Genomic DNA, 24,391 nt, shown 5'->3' with positions numbered 1-24,391 from the left:
TTACTTGTCTGTGTGGGCCAGATTCCATTACTACATAGACTTAAGGAGAAGAGATGAGTCATAAGCTAAGAGATTATCACTGTTACAGTTTGATGATTTTTGTCATGCTTGGAAATGTCACATAAACAAAAAGAGAAAACAAAAATCAGGAGAAAAGAACATTGGAAAATTCAGCACCATCATCTATTTATACTAGTCTGAACACAGGCTTTGGGTCAGTATGACTTGGGTTCCAGTCATAGCTCCACTGCCTACTAGGTTTAGGTCTTGAACAATTACTTCATCTCTGTCCATAGGAGTATTACTTCCTACTGTATTGACTGTTGTTGGGTTAAAATGCCCAACTCAGTGCCTGGAGTATAGCAAATACTCAAATACAGATTCACTCACTCTCTTCCTATACCACACACACACACATAAAATTAACCTCTTTGATTTCTGGTTATACTGGAGAGTGGGATGTTTAACTCGAGATATTCTTCACCTGGGACCAAACCTACCTTTTCTGTGTATAAAAAATAGTGCCATGGCTCAATGTATTTGTTTAGACAACAGACTTCCAGTGGGTCTAAAGAGTTTTTTCAGGGAGTCTACAAGGTCAAAACTGTTTACATAATAATACTAAGACTTTTTTTTCTTTTTTCAATCTTTGTTTCACGAGTGTTACAGTACGGTTTTCCAAGAGGCTACATGTAATGTGTGATGACACCATTTTTCTGATGGCTGGTGGAACATTTTCTTGTGTATTAAAACAACAACAAAAAAGTTTTAATTTCTAATATGTTAAATATTGATAGATATACCCACAAAACAAAAGCTCTTTGTGGGCTTCAATGATTGTTTAAGAGTGTAAAGGGATTCTGAGACCAAAAAGTTTTGAGAATCACTGCCTTAAACCACTTCAGGGGCAAGGAGTCCATCACATCCTAGGGACTACATCATTATTGCAAGCATACTAACGCTCAATAAATATTTGTGGAACGAAAGTCATTTTCTTCTGGGGGAAAGGGCCTCACACAGTGGCAAAGAATTATTGAAATGGATTCACAAAGTCATATGACACCAGTCATTCTCTGTAGATTGACTAAAATATGTGTGTATACACACACACACACACACACACACACACAGACCACATACATGTATTCTTATGATTAGTAAAAAAATTTATTTCAGTCTCTTAAATTCAATAGTAGTTTTTTTTTTCCTCCTTTACTAGATAGTAAATGCATATCTGCTGTTATGTGACTCTTAATTTTTTTTTTTAAACTTTAAATCTTTTTCTCAACCTCTGGCCTGCCAATTTATAGTGTAAAATAGAGCCAGACTGCCAGTGTTCCCATCTTAGCTCTACCATTTACTAGCTACGTGACCTTGAGCAAGTCATTTAACTATTTTGTGCTGGCTAGAAGATGATGTAACCCAGGCCATTGTCTTCAGACCCTTACTGTATTTTCCCTCATGTTTTCAGGACCTGCCTTCCTGACATTTGCATTTAAACTTTCCTCCAGTAATTCTTCGTGATTTCAGTATGCATGCAGACGATTTTTTTCAAGACCCTGGCCTCTTAGTTCCTTGATTTCTTCTCCCACAAATATTTTGTCTTCCACCTTACCTCAGTTACCCATTCTATGGTCATACCCTAGACCTTGTCTTCACCAATAACTATACCCCCCCTCCATAAATGGTACTCTTCTACCAGCTCTTGTCCTCATTCTATCTAGTACCCTAGCACCTTTAGAACTCTAATTCTTTAATCTAACCATTGTACCACATTTTCATCTTCATCCTTCATTTCTCATCCCTCATCTTTCTCATTCTTATTCTGGTCTTACCCTGCTTGTATTCTGTGGTCCGTCATTGTAATCACTCTTTAGAATATACCTTCACTTCTTTGGTCTTCTGTATCTGACACAATTCTAACCCTGGTGAAACCTAGCTCTCTTCCTACTCTGTGCCTATACCAAGTTACTGAACATGGTTGGAGAAAAAATACAGCCATCTTGACTGTTCGCACTTTACGTCTGTGATGCTGACCTCAAGTAGACTACTTGTATTGTCTGGCAGTCATCCTATAAGTTCTAGAGTTCTCCAGTTTTCCTAGATAATTATTCCTAGATAGCATCTTCTCTTATCTCATACTTCTCTTCCACCCTGGTACTCTTATCTAATGACCTTGTTTTCTTCTGTTTTCTCAGAAGAGAACTACATGTTGTCACCACTCCATCTACTAACATAGCTGCATCTACTCATATACTTTGCCTTCTCTTCCTTGGCTATAGGTAAACTATCTTAAGACCAACCTTTCTACTTGTATACTACATCACATCCCTTCTTGCCTATAAATGCTGTCTTCTCTGGCCAGCATCAGTTTTTCCCTGTTCTACCTGATCATTCTCATCAGCATAAATACCTGCTGTAATATCTCCCATCAGAAAGACAAAATCAAAGCAAAACCCTCCTGTGATTCTACAGCTCCCACCAGGCGAGTCCCGTTTCTCTGCTCCCCTTTATTGTAGTACTTCCGGAAAGACCTATACTTTCTTTCTCCCTCTCCTTACTTCCTGTTCTCTTCGAGCCTACTCTAAGCAGGCTTTCTTCCTAACCATCCTACCTTAGTGCCTTTTGTGACCTTCACATTGCTAAATTCAGTGGTCAGTTTTCAGTCCTCATCTTAGTCAACTTTTCAGCAACATTTGACATAGATGAACACATTTTCCTTTTTCTCCTATATTTGTTTTATTATGAAATATAGCACATTAACATATAAAAGTATAAAAAAATAGTTTTTAAAAAATCATTTAAAAAATCTGTATAATCAACACCCCACCCCCTGTTACAAACAGAACATTATCAACCCCTCAGAAGCCATGCACATTTATCCCTCTCCATCACCTCCTTGCCCCAAGAAGCTACCATTTCTGTTTTTTGATGATTTCCTTTATAGCTTTGCCACCTGTGTAAGCATTCTTAAACAGTTTAGTTGGATTTTGCCTGGAACTTTATAGAAAGAGAAGCATATTGAACTTACTCTTTTGTGACTGGCTCCTTTCTGTCTAGCATTGTTTGGGATTCATTCATGTTGCTGCATGTAGCTATTGTTTGTTCATTTTGATAGCTATATAGTATCCATTATGAATATGCTGCAATATATCCATTCTGTGTATATGACCTAGTAAGTTGGTCATATACCAGCAGTGTGTGATAGTTCCTGTTGCAGTTTATCCTCAACAACATTTGGTATTGTCAGATACTCTGACTAGAAATACATTTTTTCACTTGACTTCCAGGTTATTACCTTTTCTTGGTTCGTCTAGCTCTACTGACCTCTCTTCAGTTGTCTTTGTTTGTTCCTCCTTTTCTTTCTGACCTCTGAATATCCCAGAACTCAGTCCATCTTTTCTCCTCAATCTGCACTGACTCTTTAGGGGATATTATATAGTCTTTTGTCTTTAAATACTTTATACACATGGAGGATTCCCAAATTTATATCTTCAGCCTAGACAACCCCTTGAACCAAGACCCAAGTCAGTATCTGCATATGGATATCTAGGACACATATCACATTTAAGATGTCCAAAATCCAAATTCCTTTCTTCACTATACCTGTGTAGTATGTTATCGACGAAGCAGCAATTCTTCTTTTTTTTTTTAAAAAACTATTTACTTTGAAATAATTGTGGATTCAGGGAAGTTGCAAAGATAGTACAGAGAGGTCGCTATCTTGAATCCTTGACTCAGTTTCTCCCGGTGATTACACCTATGTAACTAGAGTACAGTATCAAAACCAGGAAATAGTGTGTGTAAGTTTTATGCCATTTTATCAAATCTGTAGATTGGTATAACCGTCACCACAAATGATACAGAATGTTCCATCACCACAAAAATCTCCCTCAAGCCATCCCTTTATAGTCATACCTACCCCTCTCCCCCCTGTGGAATTATACAGTAGGAGACTTTTGAAGTTTTTTTTTTCCAATCAGCGTGATACCCTTGAGATCCATCCAGTTTATTCCATGTACCAATAGTTCATTTCTTTTTCTTGCTGAGTAGTATTCCATGGTTTGGATGAGCCACTGTTGAACCACTTGTTTATTGTAAGACATTTTGTATGTTTCAAGTTTTTGGCTATTACAAGTAAAGCAGCAATGAACAGTCATGCACTGATTTTTGTGAGCAGTTTACAAAAGACAGGTTCTGGTGCACTAGATGTATTCTGTTCCATTAATATATGCTCTTTAGTTTAATGTGCTGTTCTCTTTCTGACTGTTCAAGATGGGTGGATAGATGGTAGATTTTGTAGCCTCTTACTGTGTATTATTCAGACTGTAAATTTCCCTGTAAGCACAGATTTATGTGCATTATGTGTTTTTTGGCATTAGTATTTGTTGTCACTTCTTTGACCTATCGCCATTTAGATGTCATTGCTTAACTTCCAGATAAATGATGATTTTGTAGTTACCCATTTTTGAATTTTCACTTATTCAACTGTGATCTGAGAATATACTTCGTATGATTTCTTCCCTTTGCTATTTGTTGAGACTTATTTTACAGCCCATCACGTGGTCAGTTTGTGTAAATGATTCATGCTCTTAAGAAGTATGTATGTTCTGCAGTTGTTGGTCAGAGTGTCCTTTACCTGTTAGGTCATGTTCGTTCATTGTGTTGTTCAAGTCTTATATACTGTACTAATTGTTTCTGTCTCTTTTATTAATTATTGAGAGAGGTGTGTTAGCTCCCCTCTATTGTGGATTTGTCTGCTCCCCTTTGTAGGCCTGACAATCTTTAGTTTATATTGTATTTTTCATTTGTAGTATTTCCATTTGGTTCTTTTATAGTTTCAGATTTTCTGCCAAAATTCTTTTATTTTTTTGAACATTCTAATCACTCTTTTTAATAAAGTCTGGTTTTAAAACTCTATCATCTGGTTACCTCTTGAGTCTGTTTCTGTTGTCCACTGTTTCTCTTGATTTTGGATTACAGTGTCTTGTTTTCTCATGTGCCTGGTTAGTATGAGTGCTAGAGAGTTTAAATGAAAAATTATAGAGAAGTTAAACCCTAGAGTAATGTTATCTTCCTCCAGGGAGAATTTATCTTTGCTTCTGGGAGATGACTAGTGGAACTGCAGTGGTAGATCACTTCCATGCAATCAGGGATTAAGATAACTTGAAGCCTGGCTTCAGTCCTTGTGAGGTCTAGACGATTTCCAGCTCATCTTACTTTTACTGTGTAATACTTTAGAGATCCAATCCAGAGTGTGGGGGGATTTACCAGACATTCCCTTCGTGGTACTTCTTGAACTTCAGTTTTGGACCCCTGAGACCTGAGAGCCTGTGGAAAGTATTTTGCTTAGTTCTTAGTGGCCTCTTCTGGATTTGGAAGATGTCCCTGAGGGAAATGCGCCCCCAGTGCTGGGTTTCCTTCATCTCTCAAATCTGGATTCCATAATTCTTTATTGTCTAGAAACAGATAATTATTTTACGTTTTGTTCAGCTTAGTGATTCTCGTCAAGAAGGCTCTTCTGATTTAATGACTCTATCTCACTGGAAGTAGAAGTTTGGTATTTTGTAAAAGTTCTTTTGGTAAGTTAATGGCAGCTAGGGTTGAGAATTCGGCCTTATGTGATCTGGCTTTCCTCATTTACCCCTCCTTGTGCATACCACTCCAACCACTTAGGCCTTAATGCTGTTTCTTAGCACGTTCCTGTCTTAAGACCTTTGTACTTGGTGTTTTCTCTGTCTTGAACTCTGTTTCCCCAAGTAGATGAATAGCTTACTCTTTTACTTTCTTCAGTTCTTCATTAAAGGGTCATCTCATCAGTATAAAATAGGAACACACCCTTCTCAATCTCTTGTTATTTGAACTTGCTGCCATCTGATATGCTGTAATTAGTTCCTACTATAGCATAAGCTCTTTGAGAACAGGGACACTGTTTTGTTCCTTGTTATGTCTAGCACCTAAAAAGGGTCTTGCACATGGTAAATGCTCAATTAAGATTTTTTGATGAATGAATTTTTAATGGGATGATAAAAAATACTGGCTTCATAGAGTACTTGTAAGAATTAAATGAATGAATATATATAGCTAAAGTACCAAGAACAGTGGTAAGAATTCAGATGTTCTCCTCAGAAGTTTTGCCTCAGAAATGATTGCTTCTCTTTACTAGTTATTGAAGAGATTGAAAACTAAACCTATTTTTGTAAAGTAAGCCTTTTTTTCAGATTAGTATTATGATAAACTTTTTTTTTTTTCCCGATTACTATTAACGACACAATTATGATGACTTTATCTCTTTTTTCCAGTGGCTGAGGTGGTAGAATGAAGCTTCATCTGTGGAGCTGTTTATGTAGTTGGAGGGTTTAGAGAATGGATTTGTGGATTTAAGCCAGTTTGTGATTTCCAGGCAATCAGGGAGCTGCTTCTAATGTAACTTAATGAGCAGGAGACTGATTGAATAGACACAGTTCCTTTTTAACTTTTATCTCCTAAACACTGCGTTCTGGGAGAGTGGCACACTCACAGTTTCATGTAGTGCAAATAAAATACAGTACTAAGCAGATATTGCCTTCTGTTGAGGAGAACATCAAGATTGATTGACCTGAGTGGTAAGTATTGACCCAAGCAAAAGCTGAAGTCAGTGTTTACCCCAAGGGACAATAAATCTTGATGATCAGAGAATATGTAGTTAATCTCAATGCCATTGCAAGCTTTTGCTAGAAGTATCTGAAAATCTTGTGGCATGAATCTCTTGAGTATAACTTTCCTTTAGGAAAAAACCCAACAAACTTTTTAAGAGAGGCTTAAGTTAGGAATGTTCTGCATCTGTTATCTGTGAAGATGCAAAGTTCTTTAAAGTACTTAAACAGGTTCTTATATGACCTTTTTCTCTATGATTCTTTGTAAGTTGGATAGCAGAGCGCCTGCCTTGTGCCTGACAGTGTTACTAACTAGCTGTCTTGTCTAAAATATCAGTTCAGTTTGTTTTTGTTCCATACCTATTATGTGGTTTCTAAGTTTTCTGATAGTTTTTTAAGATACAAGACAGGGAGAAAATATCTTTGACCTTTAAAGAGCTCTAAGGACACACAAGAACTATATTGTGAAACAGGCAGTGATACGAGAACACATATGGTACTTTATATTTCGGATACTATAGAAACTCTTTTAGAAAGTTGATACGAAAGAAAAGCTGAAGAGAGCTTCATGGAAGAGATGAACTATAAAATCTTGAATAGCATTGACTGGGCAGACAGGAGAATATTTTATAGTTTGATAAATAATCAGATTTCTAAAAGCATATGATTTAACTGGGACTTTATATATTTAATAAATATTAAATTATAGAAATATTTGAAAAGACATAAGTAAAAATAAATCCTACCAGAGGTAACTACCTCTAACATTTTGATATATACAGTTGTTCCTCTCTATCTGAGGGACGTTGATTGGTTCCAGTACCCCCGTGGATACCAAAATCCATGGATGCTCAAGTCTGTTGTATAAAAGGTATAGTACTTGCATATAATCTACACCCACCCTCTTATGTACTTTAAGTCATCTCTAGATTACCTGTAAGACTTAATACAGTGTAAATGCTGTGTCAGTGGTTGTTTCATCACAATTGAAGACTTGCTGTGGAAGGTAGCCTTCTCTTCCCTGAGTTTCTTAAGCTTTTCTGGGAACACTGATGCTACTCAGCATCAGCCAGTACTGATTCCCATGTGATCTTGAAGTTCTTGAGGCCTTAGCGCTTTACATAGCTTGCTGTCCATCCCTTACTGGCCTTAAACTTCTTTCTCTCGCTCTCCTCAACCCCATCACAGTAGTGCTTGTAGAGGCTAAGTGGATTCAGTGTAGTGCTCAGTGTGCAGAAAGTTCAAATTTTGCTTTTTGGAACTTTTTTTTCCCCATCTGTGGTTGGTTGAATTCATGGATGCAGAACCTACGGATATTGAGGGCCAACTGTATTCTTCAGATGTTTTTCTGTTCATGTATATACACGTGTGAATATATACACAGATATTTGTATGTGTACATATGAATAAATGGAAAAACATTTATAAAAAAAGGATAATATTAAACTGTTTCAAGATTTGCTTTCAAAATTTTTGCAGTTACAAGATCATAAATCTGATAATTTATTTGATCACTGAAAAAGTTGTATGGTGCTTGTGATTCTTAAGATTTTCTCACCTGAACATAATAGATACATTTTGTAGAGCAAGTAGAAGCACCGTTTTGACTGTAATGAATCCCTCCTTCTCTCTCTCTCTTTTTTTTTTAGGTGCTGGGTCTTCAGCTCTGAAGAGGCCATTTGAGGATGGATTGGGGGATGATAAAGATCCCAATAAGAAGATGAAACGAAACTTAAGGAAAAGTGTGTAAAAATTTCATTCTTAGTTTTCTTTTTGCTATAACAGATGTGAACGAGAAAAGATTTATTGCCTTAGATAGGAAAATAAAAATTATAAAAAGGAAGAATGTGATTGATTTGAATTAAACTTTTGAGAATAGATCTTAACTGAGGAGTTGATGATTATGACTTTCTTCTCTGTTGTTATACCCCATTGCTTAAAATACATTAATATTGAAGAGTTAAAATTAATGTATACATATAGTAACGCAGGTTGTTTTTAAAAATTTGGTAGCATAATAACTTTAAAAGTAATTTCAGAATTACTTAGGAAGTGAAGTTAATTTGTATGAGGGTAAGTCAAAAAGTATTGCTACTAGGGTTCCGGTTCATACATGCACGAGTTTATTCCAAATAATACGTTCTTAAACGTGTCTCTGCGATCAGTGGATGCTGCAGACAAGTTCTTTTCAGTAATACGCTTGTCTAAATCTCGTTAGGGTGCCTTCAATAAAAAGGAGACTTTTTGTGCCATGGGGAAAAAAAAAACAATTTTGAGGTCAGGGCTAATACCAAATTTTTAACAAAACTCAAGTGGACATCTTCCCAAATCACTGAAGCTTTGCAATGAGTTTATGAGAATGCTGCCCTACATAAAACAACAGTTTTTAGATGGATCAGGCGTTTTAAGATTGGAAAGACCTCAAAAGATGAGCCGAGAGAGAAGGCCACTGAGGTTAGGGCAACTGTATTTTGGGATTCCAAAGTGGTAATCTTGATAGATTTTTTTGAAGGACACAAGACAATTCTCAGGGGCTTATTATGAAGAAGTTTTAAGAAAATTGAAAACTGCTTTCGTAAGAAAAAGGCCAGGAAAGTGGCATGGAGGAGGAATTTTTTCCCATTATGACAACGTATCTGCTCATTCTTCAAGGGTAGCAAGGGTTTTCCTGCGAGAATTTCATTGGGAAACCTTACCCCATCTGCCCTATAGCCCTGACCTTGCCCTTTAGACTTCTCCCCCCTCCGCCCCAAACTCAAAGGACGTTTAAAAGGAACATGATTTGAGTCCCTCAAGGATGCCAAAACTGCTGTTTTGACATAGTGTAAATCGAAGAGTGCAGAATTCTTCTTAGAGAGTTGGAAACACCACCTGCAGAAGTGTATAGACCTAGACGGAGGATATAGCGAGAGACAGTAGCTTCACATTTTGATATTTCTGTTTAATAAAGGTTTTTCTGATTTTGAAGCAAAACTTTTTTTGACTTACCCTTGTGTGTGCCTTTTGAAAGTCTTGCTTTTTGAAAAACTTATGAATTCATACTGATTACTAAAAAAAAAAAAAAAAAAAAAGATTACCTATAAATATACAGATTAAAGCAAAAATGACTTTCTGGTTCATTTCTGATCCCACTCCTCTTTCTTTAACAGTTCTGGACAGTAAAGCAATAGACCTAATGAATGCACTAATGAGGCTAAATCAGATCAGGCCCGGGCTTCAGTATAAGCTCTTATCTCAATCTGGCCCTGTTCATGCCCCTGTTTTCACAATGTCCGTAGATGTGGATGGCACAACATATGAAGCCTCAGGACCATCCAAGAAAACAGCAAAACTTCACGTGGCAGTGAAGGTAAAGTATTTATCTTTAGTAATGCTTTGTTATTTTATGTTGCAAAAAAAAAAGCTTGTTTTCCTGTAGAAAATGAACAGCATTTTTAAAGATTTTAATGACAATAGCAGACTTTTGTCATCTTTGGATAGAAAAATTGACCTTTTTTTGTTGTAAAATATACAAAGCTTGGAAAGTATAGAAGCAAGGAAATAATTTTCAGTTGCACATCTCTGAGGTAAAGACCATTACATTAATATTTATAGTATGTTGGCTTATTTACTACCAGTCTTTTTTTGTTTTGTTGACTTGTTTGTTTATATTGGATTCACAGTATATATGGGAGCTTTTAAATATCCTCTGCTTTTTTCATTTAAAGTCATCATTGTTTTTCCAAGTTATTAAAACCTTCATAAATAATTTTTAATGACTATATGTACAACATGATGTGGCTATATTATATGCTTAAATATTTCTGTAGTAGATATTTTGCTATTTTTAGATTTTTTTCTATTGTAAATAAGTTTTATCAAGGTCTTTGTCCATAGTGTATTTTTTATATTTCCAAGTATTTCCTTAGGTGAAAGTGTTCAGAATTAGACCAATCAATCTTGCTTTTGTAGGCTTATAGAACATTTCCAAATAGTGGGATTTCTCTTTAAGTACGTATGATCTCTTTCAGACTAATCCCAAAATGTCAAAGACTGAGGATCAATTTTCACTTAAAATTCTGTTATGTAATAATATGGCATAAGCTATAGTTAGTCTGCTTTTATGACCATTACATTTTGTAAGTATTACTAATGTAGTGTGCAAACACAATCCTAGATGCTGGGGATCCAGCAGTGAACAAAACAATGTCCCTACCCTCATGAAGAACCTTATATATAGACCAAGAAGCAGTTGTTGGAACAAAACAAGGGGATACTACTTGGTTTGAAACCAGGAAAAGTGTCCGTCAGGATTATATCTTTTCACTAAAAAAAAAAAAAAAAAAAACCAAAGCAAAAACCAAACCCATTGTCCTCGAGTTGATCTGACTCTTAATAACCCTATTGGACAGAGTAGAACTGCTCCATAGGGTTTCCAAGGAATGGCTGATGGATTCAAACTGCCAACCTTTTGGCTAGCAGCCATAACCCTTAACACTGTGCCACAAGGGCTCCATCCTTTTACCGTACTTACTCAATCTGTGTTTTGAGCAAATAATCTGAGAAGCTGGACTGTATGAAGAAGAACGGGCATCAGGATTGGAGACTTATTAACAACCAGCGATATGCAGATGATACAACTTGCTTGCTGAAAGTGAAGGGGACTTGAAGCACTTACTGATGAAGATCAAAGACCACAGCCTTCGGTATGGATTATGCCTCAGTACAAACTGGACCAATAATGCGACATCATGATAAATGGAGAAAAGATTGAAGTTGTCAAGGATTTCGTTTTACTTGGATCCACAGTCAACGCCCATGGAAACAGCAGCTGAGAAATCAAATGAAGTATTGCATCGGGAAAATCTGTAAAAGACCTCTTCAGAGTGTTAAAAATTCGAAGATGTTACTTTGAGGATTAAGGCGCACCTGACCCAAGCCCTGGTATTTTCAGTTGCCTCATATGCATGTGAAAGCTGGACACAGTGAATAAGGAAGACCAAAGAAGACTTGATACACTTGAATTATGGTGTTGGAGAAGAATATTGAATATACCATGGACTGCCAGAAGAACGAACAAACCTGTCTTTGAAGAAATATAGCCAGAATGCTCCTTAGAAGCAAGAATAGCGAGACTTTGTCTCATGTACTTTGGACAGGTTATCCGGAGGGACCCTGGAGAAGGACCTCATTCTTTGTAAAGTAGAGGGTCAGAGAAAGAGAGGAAGACTCTCAGTGAGATGGATTGACACAGTGGCTGCAAGGATAGGCTCAAGCATAGCAACGATTGTGAGGATGTGCAGGACTGGGCAGTGTTTTGTTCTGTTGTACATAGGGTCACTGTGAGTTGGAACTGACTCCACGGCACTTAACAACAACCCTCACGGAGCTTTCTTACCTTCTAGTGGGGAGACAGACAATAAATAAACAAGTGAATATATAATATGTCAGATGACCAAACCAAACCCGTTGATATCAAGTCAGTTCCAGCTCACAGCGACCCTGTATGTCAGGAGTGATAAGAATAATGTGGAAAAATAAAAACAATTAAGTTGTAAAAATATTAAACAGCATATTATATATTTTCTGCCTTGTGTGCAAAGGGATACCTAAAGTATGGTGAAATAATCCATTGTCCTTGAGTTGATTATGACTCATAGCAACCCTGTAGAACAGAGGAGAACTGCCCCATAGAGCTTCCAAGGCTGTAAATCTTTATGGAAGCAGACAGCCATATCTTTCTCCGCTGTGTAGCGGCTGGTGATTCAAACCACTGACATTTTGGTTAGCAGCCGAGCACTTTAACCACTATGCCACCAAATAGTACAAGTTAAAAATGAGGCAAAAAAAGGAAGCCAAGAATGAGGGGCAAGTGAATTCAGGAATAAGGCTAAAAGTTTAATAGCTTAGCTATAATGCGTGCTGAGAATGACTCAAAAATTTAGATTTAAGCTCTCTAGCAAGTGACACAAAAAGCTTATGAAATATACAATTCACTTTCTCTGACATAAGAAGAGACAATTGATTATGAAAATCACAGTTGTTTTGGTATAAAGATCAAATGGACATTTCTCCTTGGATAGCTCTTCATAAAAAAGGATATCTAAAATATCCTTTAAAGACATCTTTGATGCAGTGATAAGTTTTGTGGGATTGTTTCTTACAAAAACCTTTAATATAAGTTACTAGCCTCATAGCAAGTTGCAAGTCACTAAAATTTGGGGAGGTGGCAAATTTTACAATATGACAAGATTTAGTTGCTGCCTGTTTCTCATTTGATGCAGCATTATATTTTTAGAATATAATGGAACTTGGTTGGGCTTGGTATGTTTTAATGAGTTCACTCTGAATGTTAGTATTTTTGGTTCAGCTGAGCTTTTGGTAAACATGGAGGGGATTTAAGCTAGGGGTTAAACTTCTGGCACACATCTGGAATATTAGGTGTCAGTTGATTGACATTGGACCTGAGGGAAGAGGTAATAATGACTGATTTATGTGGAGGTAGATGACGTCATACCTCTCTTTGCCCTGAGGTGCAATTTCGATAGACTGTGCAGTTAACTTGTAAGTCTGAAATTTGAGAAGAGTTGAGATTTGCCCTTTTGGAAAACGGGATAAATTAGGCTTTTGATCTATCCAGGTAGAATAAATTAAAGATCAGTAATCCAGAGGTGAAAGCCTCTCCTTGGGTGATTGTCATCAATTGAATTGTGTCCCCTAAAAATATGTGTCAACTTGGTTAGACCGTGATTCCCACTATTGTGTAGTTGCCCTCCGCTTTGTGATTTTCCTGTGTGTTATAAATCATAATCTCTGCCTGTAGTTAAAGAGCACTAGGATGGGATGTAATACCCTTGCTCAGGTCACATCCCCTATCCAATGTAAAGGGAGTTTCCCTGGGCGTGGCCTGTACTACCTTTTATCTTACAAGAGATAAAAGGAAAAGGAAGCAAGCAGAGAGTGGGAGACCTCATACCACCAGGAAAGAAGCACTGGGAGCAAAGCGCATCCTTCGGACCTGGGGTTCCTGCACAGAGAAGCCGCTAGTCTAGGAGAAGATTGATGACGAGGACCTTCCTCCAAAGCTGACAGAGAAAAGCCCTCGCCTGGAGCTGACACCCTGAATTTGTACTACTAGCTTACTAGACTGAGTGAATAAACTTCTGTTTGTTGAAGCCATCCACTTGTGGTTTTTCTGTTATAGCAGCACTAGATAACTAAGACAATAGTTTATTTGGCTTACAATTTTTTAATCTGCTATATGACATGAGGGCTTATTATCAGATCTCAGTCAGAGTAGCCTGCAACATTTTCTGATACTCCACAATCTTAACTCCTTGTATTTATGCATCGAGTAACTGTATTCTAGAATCTGCTCCCTATATTGAGGTAGGCAGTCTCCCTAAGGTCCTCACAGAATTTTTATTGTATATCTAGTTTTCTAAAAGTTAAAAAGTGATTTAACGTATAGGCAGTCCCCCAGTTACTGTCCGATTTACGTACAACCGTAGTTAGGAACCAAAGCCTATTGAATTGAAAATTCAAGGTACATACAGTGGTTCGTAGTAACAAATGGGTGCTACTTTGCAATACATATCAAAACATTATTACTGTATTATTGTGTTAAAGATGTTTAGTGTATCTGGAAGTGTTTCTTTAATGTTTTTTTATACTATATACTAAAACATTGACTAACTGATGTTAGATACAAGCTGTACCTAAGTGTTCCAACCTAAGTAAAAATTCGTTTTATAGACAGACTTAGGAACAGAACTCATTCATGATCTGGTACTGCCTGTAGATCCTGTTGACTTTTTTCTTATTATAAATGTGTAATGTGTAATGTGTGTTTGTCATAAACAGCTTAGAAAATGAGCAAAATTACCCCCATAATTTCAACACCCAGAAATAATAATCACTAATATTTGGTATGTATTTTTCAAGCTTAAAAAAAAAAAATTCTTTTTTAAAATGTATGCGGGTCTACCATCCTTTATCTGTAGTTCCAAAATCCAAAAAGATTTTCCTAAGTTTGTTGCAAACTCCCTTGGGTGGCAAAATCTGACCCGAATTGATGTAAGGCTATTTTTAGTCTTTACTAGGCCATTTAGTATAAAAACTTAATCTATTTCTTTGCAGAATCATGTGGCATGCCTGAGACCCCACAGGGGATATTGCAAAATATATGGTCTATGTACAGTATTAGCTTTCTTAACTATGAAAAAATATGAATTCTCAAATCATAACCTGGTCCCAGAGGTTTCAAATAAGGAGTGGTGGACATACATAATGTGTATGCGAAAGATACACTTAAAATAGAGTCATGCTATTTTCTGACTTTTTTTGTTCATTTAAAATGTATTGCGAATTTTTATAGTGAACACAAATATTGCTCTCATTTTAAGCGATGGCATAACATTTCATTTTTAATGATGGCCTAATATTTCATTATTATGGGTCTGCCATAATGAAGCTAATCCTTTCAGATTTAGATGCTTCCAGTTTATTGCTGTATATCTTTTGAAGTTATATAGTTATCCCTTAAGCTATCTTCTAGAGATGGAATTACATGCCTCCAAGGAAAGCACATTTCAACGATTCATTAGTTCATTAAATAATGTATTGGGTGCCTATTACATGCCGGGCATATATTGCCAAACTGCCTTCCATAAAGGCTATACCACATATTACCAGATCTGTTCATTAAAGGAGTCTGAGAAAGAGTTTTATATCTTAACATCCATTTGTGAAAGTAGGTACCACTAGATAAAAATTCTTGCATTCCTCACTTAATAGCTGGGTTAGGGGCATGTACCTGATAAGATAAATAACCCCAGAGAATCAAATCAAAACACGAAATCACTTTCTGCTGTGTGAGCCTGGCAGCACAGCAGCAGGCACCCTAAAGTGATGGAGATTAGTGCCCAGCTTTCCCTTTTGTCTTAGTTATCTCGCGCTGCTATAATAGAAATGCTGCAAGTGGATGGCTTTAACAAAGAAAAATTTATTCACTCACAGTCTAGTAGGCTAGAAGTCCAAATTCAGGGTGTCAACTACAGGGGAAGGCTTTCTCTCTGTTGGCTCTGGAAGAAGGTCCTTGTGATCAATCTTCCCAGGTCAAGGAGCTTCTCAACGCGGGGACCCTGGGTCTGAAGGACACGCCATTCTCCTGGCTCTTGTTTCATGGTGGTATGAGGTCCCTGTGTCTCTCTGCTCACTTCTCTCACTTACATCTCAAAAGAGATTGGCTCAAGACACAATCCAGTCTTTTAGATTGAGTCCTGGCTCATTAATGTAACTGCTGCTAATCCCATCTCATCAACATCATAGAAATGGGATTTACAACACATAGGAAAATCATGTCAGATAACAAAATGGTGGACCAATCACACAGTCCTGGGAATCATGGCCTAGCCAAATTAACAGATATTTTTGGGGGACACAATTCAATCCATGATGCCTTTCTTCTTCTAATTCTTTTCTTTGACAGCCCCTACAAAGGTCACCTTCAGAGACATAATCAGCCATATTCCACAAAAGCTCTTAGTTATTAAGATTCCATGAAAACTTAATTATGAAAAGGAAAAGATCAGCTAGAGGGAGACAAGAAGGGAAGGCTCTTTGGGGAGGTTCTCGTAGCTACCGTGTTTTCCTGAGCAATTTGTATCATACGGAAGCCATAAATATTACTTTCTTTAGAGCGAAGAGCCATGGGGGAGAGTGCCATGTGTTTTCTTTTCACTCTTGGCCGCTAGTCTCTGAGGTTATCTTTCTCAGCCTGTCCAGGAAGAAAAGGGCATGGTTACATATAGCTGGATTTTCCAGTCACTTTGTCTCCTGGAATCAGATTTTTCAGCTCTGTTGACATTTTTATTAGGTTTGAATTTGCATGTCAGACACCTGAAACTCGCCTTTTTTTGGTACACTAGTTTTTGGCCTTAATATTGATTCTAAACAAACTTTGGTTCCAGAGTCCTAGGAAATCTTTACTTTTCTGACTTCTGTAGGATGCAGCAGTAATAGTCTTAGAAAATGTATTGATAGGAACATGACTTAACTTCAAATATTTTTGTTAGTTGCTGTGTATTGCAGTTGGACACTGTGTCCTTTGAGAGATTGAGCTTCAGCTATATAAACTCTATTTTTAAATATATTGAAATGTGTTGCTGCAATAACAACTAATAAATGAATCTGACGTGAGAAAAGGGTAGAAAGAAGTTGTATTAGCTAATTGTTTAAATTAGGGTGTTTTAGCTATATATGTTATATTAGGAAAAGCTTCGTGTGTTTGGTTTTTATGGGGATAAACAAACCAAATTTATTTGTGACTCTTGGCTTTTGACTTGCAGCTTGTGTTAGCTAGTGTTAATGCCAGACCGATAGCTATTCTCTCAGAGATGAAATTTCTCAGGGAGAGCGTATTTGTAGGACTCAGAGCGTGGAGAAGGTATTTTCTTTGTAAAATATTGATGAGGATATTACCAAATGATGTTAGTGTACTTAGCGTAAAGTACTACCTGAGTACTTGCAGAACTTAAGATGTTAAAAAAGGGTTCTTGGCTTTACTCCCAAATAAATACGAAGAATTTATTTATGATTTGAAATGTCCAACAGAATGCCAAATTCTCCATATGAATTGGATGAATTAATTTCAAGTTCTCTTAGTACAGAAATACACTTATGCCCATATTTTGCTTAGAGTAATACTATTTGCATTGGCAGAATCCTTTATACAAGATGCTGTTGTTTATAAAAGCTGGGCTGCCTGGCTTCTCATTTATGTAGCTACTATAACAGTTTTTTAGGCACCTATTTTTTTTTTATGTAGGTACTTTTGGGTTTGTAAAGAAATACGACATTGGTTTTGTACTCCAGGAACTTAAAACATTAGTTAAAAACTGAAACAAATACAGGTGTCTTTAGGAACCTATCTCTATATCCTCTGATACAGATCTTTAATTAGTAACTTATAATGCAGCTTGCCTGGAAAGAGGCCTGTAAGAATGCAAGTGAACATAGAGACTGGATGAATTCCCAAGACTATCGCCCTGGGATACCCTTTAAACCTGGAACTTAAACCACTCGCAGAGGCCACCTTTCGGCCAGATGACAGATTGGCCCATAAAATAAATCATATCACCTGTGAGCACTGTGCTCCTCTAAATAATCCTCTGGGTGAGACCAAACGGTAAATATTTTCCCAGATCAAACATGAGAAGGTAAGGCAGACAGGAAAACTAGATTAAGGAAGACAGAGCAACCAGAATAGAAATAATGAGAATGCTGATGTATTGTGAAAAATGTAACCAGTGTCCCTGAACAATATGTATAGAAATTGTTAAATGAGCATCTATTTTGCTATGTAAGCTTTCACCAAAAACACAATAAAACATTAAAAAAAAGGCAAGCTAACATTCTTTTTTAAACATCTAAAAAAAAAAAAGCAGGTATTAGATAAAAAAGTATGCACACACAACAGTGCTCTGAAAGCTTTATTTCAAAAGAGTATGAGAAATGACAGGCAACTGGAAAAAGAAGAAGTTTCAACATTAGAAGTGTCTGTAAAGCAACTAGGCATTGAAAGGCAGGCATAGAAATACAAGCGTAAAAATAGTCCTGGCTCACTTATCATAGAAAATAAACCTAGATAATGAGTCTTTTATTTTCTTTTAAATCTCAATTATGGTTTAAGTTGAAAGCAAAGAAGTCAATAAATAGAACATTTGGTTCTCTTTCTGGGCCACTTTCCCCTAATGTGTTGAGTCACAGAATTTAGAAATCAGCTAATCTAGTCTTCTCACTTTGCAGACTGGAAAATTGAGGAGCAAAGGAGAGATACCGGCTTAGAACCTCAGGTCTTTTCCAGTCCAGGGTACATTTTACAGTGATGTTTTACCTTTCCCCACATCCCATTGATTGAATTTGGCTATGCTGTTTATTTTCTTTACCTTTCACCTCCAAATTAAACAACATCAGGATTGCATTTCATTTATCCTCTATTTAAACCTAATTATTCTGAAGAGGTATTCCCTGTTTTCCCATGGTGAAACCCTGGTAGGTATGACTTGTTTAGGTTTTGTAGATTTAGTACCATCTTGCTCTTCCTGCAAGGTACTTCATGGTTCCAAATGTTATGAATTTGAAATTGTTGCTTTTGTCATTTCAGCTATTCTCTGTGATCTCTGATGTTTGAATAAAACTGAATTTTAATGTAATCTGTACAGGTATTGCAGGCAATGGGATACCCAACAGGCTTTGATGCAGATATTGAATGTATGAGTTCTGATGAAAAATCAGACAATGAAGGCAAAAATGAAACAGTGTCTTCAAACTCAAGCAATAATACTGGAAATTCTACAACTGAAACCTCCAGTACCTTAGAGGTATATTTATGTATTTTTTTCCTTAGGAAAAAATTTCCGAAATATGGGAAAGTAGAAATAAGAAAATCAAAAGCAAACTTATCTACCAGAAGTAGCCATTATTAATATTTTAGTTTATTTTCATCTGGCTTTTATTCTTTGAATATTTTTATGCAGTTAGTTGTAATTTTCATGCAGTTTTTATAACTCTTAAAAAAAAATCTGTAAACCTAACTGTGTAACTGCACAACATACCATAGCATGAGCATAACCTAACTGATCTAGCTATTTCCCTACTGCTGACCATGGAAGCTGCTTCTGACATTTCATGATTATAATGGATTAAGAGTATCAACAGTAACTGAAGAAGAATGAAGAACTAAAAGATCTAGTGGGGGAAATTTGTGACTATTTGAAATTTGTGCTAAGCTGGCTGTGGGAGGCACTGGGCCATCATTTAGTTGGTCCAGCCCTGAAAAAAGCTATAGCCTGACCTACTGTGTATCTCAGACTCTGAGTAAATCCTGACCTGTGAACTTATCACTACAGATAATAGAATGGGACGAGGTCCAAATATGGAGTATACACAGCATGTTTGGGAATTCATGGAGCCCTCCCCATTGTCCAGGATAAAGTACAGTCAGAGCTTACTTCTTTGGAAAAAAAAATCTGCTTTGACTGCCATTTGTGATAAGACTAATACGTATTTATTATTTGTTTAGTCCATAAACCCGTTTTAGTACCTTCTCAATGCCAGGTGCTGCAGAAATTGCATCCAGGGCCCGAAGATACCATCAGGCTAGAAGGGCCAAACATGTTTGTAACTATAATGTAACATGATAAGTACCGTGATTTTAAGATGAATATAATAATGTAAAATCCCAAAGGGAGGAAGTGATTATGATTGTGAGATCTACACATACTCACACTCACACACACAGAGTCATATAAAATCAAAGGAGGTGAAATGTGAGGTAGGTGTTAGTAGGATTTACCATGTGGGGAAGTGGTGGAGAGAAGGCATTCTGAGCAGAAGGAATAGGAGTATAGTGATCTGGAGGTACAGAAGCCAATGTTTGGGAACAGCCAAGTAGGCCTGTACGGAGAGGGCAGAGGACTGATGAGGGCTGAGATCTGTGAATGCCAAGCCTGACTCTCCACCTGGTCCTGTGGAGTACAGAAGACATGGCGCCTGGCTGTTGAGAAAACTAGTCGTTCACAGCTGGTAATCACAGAGCAGGGTTGTTTTGGTAGTAATATTATGTATACCAAGGGGAGAAAGGGTTCATTAATTCTGAGGCTCAGATCTGTTAAGTACAAACTAAATTAGAAAAGGGAGAGAGCAGTGTAGGCTGGGCTAATAGTAGCCACATTGAGTATATGGAGGTTTTGGTAGTGAATGCATGTATACTTTCTGTATAATATAGTAATGGGGGGGAAAAGAAACCCCTTATTATTCATTTCTTCGTTTAAAAGAAACCCCTTATTATTCATTTCTTCATTTCTTGATTAAAACAAAACAAAAAAAACCAAACCTATTGCTGTCGAGTTGATTCCAACTCATGGTGACCCTATAGGTCAGAGTAGAACTGCCCCATAGGGTTTCCAAGGTTACAAATCTTTATGGAAGCAGACTGCCAAATCTTTCTCCCATGAAGCCCCTGGTGAGTTTGAACTGCCGACCTGTTAGTTAGCAGCCGAGCAGTTAACCAATGTGCCATCAGAGCTCCAGTAACTGGTTAGAAATTCAGATATTTTTACGTGTTAACCATTTTTCGAAAAGTGATTTAGATTTGGAAAGCAGAGGGTGATTGCTGTAGACCTAGTTTCAAAAATTATTCATTACTTTTTAAAAATGGAGACTGGGAATTTGTCCTGAAATTAAAAAAAAAAAGGAGATTATAAAGACTCTTTAAGGAGTGATATTTATTGCAAAAGACCAAGGAATGTTTACTAACTTATCTTTAAAAATTGTCCAGTGTTTCCCTTTTGCAGCATCAGCCACTTACAAATCAGCCTAGGTTACTTTATTAACAGAGCCTTGCTGTCCATCAGGTTCATATTCAAAAGAATCTTTGGGGGCATTAATTTGCTTTGTTCAGCATTTATTGAGCAATTACTGTCCTGGAACTACTGACATGATCTATGACCTCAAAGAGTGCTTGATCTTTTAGTCTTTCCTCTTTCAGAATTATAGTGCTCTGTGTGTGTGTGTGTGTGCGTGTGCATGCACGAGCTCGCCCTGTCTTCCTTTGAGCCTTTACATTTCTACATGAGTTGTATCACTTCCTTATCTCTAGTGTTGTCTTCCCTCAAGTCAATCCTTTTCTATTCCTGTTAGAGTGATTTTCTGTAATATAAATCTAATAATGTCATTTTCTATCTTAAAGTTTTTAAGTCATTCCCCATTTGTCCAGGATAAAGTCAAAGCTCATTTGCTTGGCATACAAAATCCTATACAATTTGGCCCCATCAAGGGTGTTTCTAGTCAGGTCCTGTTGTACCACTGCCCTTTCCGTACTTCCTCATACCCTCTCCTTATTCCCTCGTACAAACTAAACTTCTTGCCATTCCCCCAGACAAGTGTTCTTTCTCTCCCTTGGGCCTTTGCATCACTGTTTCCTCTGTCCAAAATGGTTTTCCCTCTTGTTTCCTCCTGATGACATGGTCAGGTACTTACTCTTTAAGGTCAGGCTCACATACCATTTCCGGGAAAACTATCTTGATGGCCCTAGAGAGTGGTTTCCTCCACTGTGTTTCCGTAACATACATGAGCTCTTGCTTTTCTTACATTGCCTTGCACTGATTATATATGTATGCCTGTCCCTCTCACTAACCTCCAGCAACTTGAGGGCAGGAAATGATTGCCTTTATTATTATTTTTTAATTTCAGAATCAGTATTACGTAGCCCATTGTTTTTACCATAACTAGTGAAAATCAGTTGCCCTTGAGTCGATTATGACTCATGGCAACCCTATGCATGTCAGAGTAAACCTATACTCCATAGGGTTTTCAATGGCTGATTCTTTGAAAGTAGATTGCCATGCCTTTCTTCCAAGGTGCCTCTAGGTGAACTTGAACCACCAACCTTTTGGTTAGCAGCCTAGTGTGTTAACCGTTTATACTACCCAGGGATTCATGTTTTTAGCCTAAATCAAAAAACCAAACCCATTGCCGTCGAGTCTATTCCTACTCATAGCAACCCTATACGACAGGGTGGAACTGCCCCATAAGGCTTCCAAGAAGCAGCTGGTGAATCTGAACTGCTGATCTTTTAGTTAGCAGCTGAGCTCTTAACCACTTTGCCACCAGGGCTCCATTTTTAGCTTTAAAAAAAACATTGCTGTAGGGTTGATTCGGGCTCATAGTGACCCTATAGCTTAAAAAAAAAAAAAAAAAAAAAAAAATTTTTTTTTTTAGGTGCCTTTAAATCTATTTTGAAAGAATGAGAGGTATGCAGGCATGTTTTCTTCCCTCCCCCAGATTAAGAGTTATTTCTTCCTAATTCAAAAGATGAAAAGTAGTGAACCCTCAGGTATCATCTGAATCCCAACTATTCTGACCTCTGTGTTAGTCATTTAGAGTATTATTACTAGATAATGAACACCATACATCAGACCCTGGAGTGCCGTATAGTGGTGAGGCTACACTGGTGTTGAATAGTAGCCTGTTGGGACTGAAGGCAGCCTGGTCAGATTACTGACTACAGCATTTACTGATTGTAGAGCTTCCATGCCTTTAAAGATATTTTACCTTTTCTGTATATCGGCAACCTCTCATCCTAGCTCCTAAAATGCTTTGAAGTAGAATCTTTGAGCCTCTTTGTCAACAGAGACATAGCATAATTATATTAATATTATAAATTTAAGATTAGAATATTACAAATGTAATACTCTAAAATCTTACTTGATTGAAAACCTGCATATTCCTTTTCTCTTTTAGGTAAGAACTCAGGGCCCTATCCTCACAGCAAGTGGCAAAAATCCTGTAATGGAGCTTAATGAAAAAAGAAGAGGTCTTAAATATGAACTCATCTCGGAGACTGGTGGAAGCCATGACAAACGCTTTGTAATGGAGGTGTGTACCTAGATATAGACCAACCTCATTTTTTACTCAAAAATATAGGATATACTGAACTTATATTTTAGACTGAGACAGTTGTGGCACTCTTCAACTTTTGATGTTTTCTCTGTTACGATACATTTAAATTAAAACTTTATGGGAGAATTGCGTGAGATAATTGCAAAGTGTTGTTCTTGATTTTTAGGTAGAAGTAGATGGACAGAAATTCAGAGGTGCAGGTCCAAATAAGAAAGTGGCAAAGGCAAGTGCAGCTTTAGCTGCCCTCGAGAAGCTGTTTTCTGGACCCAATGCAGCAAATAATAAGAAAAAGAAGATTATCCCTCAGGTATGAGTTAGCATTAAACCTTTGCAGTACTTTGAAAAATGTTACAGGGATTAAAGTTCCTTTCCTGTCTTTGTGCTACTTTAGCTTTTTCTGAAGCTCTTTCTTTTTCTTAGATTTGGCAACCTGTTCTTTGGGTTAGGTCAGTGAATAATATAAATCTGGCCAGTGGGTCCATGATCTGTCATCTTTCTAGGTAAAAAAAATTTTAAAGGCCATTATTATTATTAGGGGGTGGGATGAGGTCTTTCTTAGTTAGGTAAAATGTTCAGGTGATTTGGACATTATTGAGTTGTTAGCATTCCTTCAGTTTAGGGAAGCTGCTAAGAATATTTGAGGCTTATTTTATCAGAGTCTGTAGATGCTCTTCCATTTCCTTTCCATTTTTGTCCTTTTGCTCTGTTTTGGGTTTCAGTTGAGGGCGCCACAGTAGAACTTGACACTGTGTGCTTCTGTTCATTATTAGCATTGGGGATGTCAGTGCTACTGAGGACCCAGGTGCATAAAAAGGTATTTAGAAATGATGGCCTTTATGTGCTTTTGGATACCAGATTCTTCTCCCAGTCATTTATGCACTCAAAAAATATTTTCCAAACATACAGCATGTGCATATTGTAAGGGAAAAAGATATATATAAGTAAATATGTAAGACATTCTCTGCCTCATGGAGAGACTGGTGTAATAATGTCTGAATATATTATGTGTTAGAAACAAATCAGCTAAAATTACTTAAACTAATAGAAGGAACCTTAGATTATTTAGGCATCTATGTTAAATATTCAATTTCTTTTAAATATGCTAAGTCCATTGTAAGAGGGCAGAATTGATCACATTATACAAATGAGGAAACAAGGCCCATATGAAGATACCTGACTATAGTAACATTGCTAATGGATGGTAGTTGTGGTGGTGTTAGTTGCTGTCCAGTCGATTTGAGTAGAACTGCTCTATAGGATTTTCAAGTCTGTAATCTTTTGGAAGCAGATTGCCAGGCCCATCTTCTGAGGCA

General features: G+C 37.1%; 1 protein-coding gene across 5 annotated transcripts in view; it reads left to right on the top strand.

The window, feature by feature from the left end:
* STRBP (spermatid perinuclear RNA binding protein) overlaps positions 1-24,391 on the top strand; it is a 172,673-nt gene that overhangs the window by 118,400 nt on the left and 29,882 nt on the right. For all 5 annotated transcript variants that reach the window (XM_049894925.1, XM_049894924.1, XM_049894921.1 and 2 more), the window contains 5 exons: positions 8,285-8,377; positions 9,785-9,984; positions 18,839-18,997; positions 22,920-23,054; positions 23,245-23,385. In XM_049894925.1, coding sequence (XP_049750882.1) covers positions 8,285-8,377; positions 9,785-9,984; positions 18,839-18,997; positions 22,920-23,054; positions 23,245-23,385 — 728 coding nt within the window. The remainder of the gene's footprint in view (positions 1-8,284; positions 8,378-9,784; positions 9,985-18,838; positions 18,998-22,919; positions 23,055-23,244; positions 23,386-24,391) is intronic.

This window comes from Elephas maximus, chromosome 9, assembly GCF_024166365.1.
Source record: "Elephas maximus indicus isolate mEleMax1 chromosome 9, mEleMax1 primary haplotype, whole genome shotgun sequence".
Classification (NCBI taxonomy): Eukaryota; Metazoa; Chordata; class Mammalia; order Proboscidea; family Elephantidae; genus Elephas; species Elephas maximus.
The sequence above is the reverse complement of the archived record's forward strand: the minus strand, read 5'-3'. Positions and strand labels throughout refer to the sequence as shown.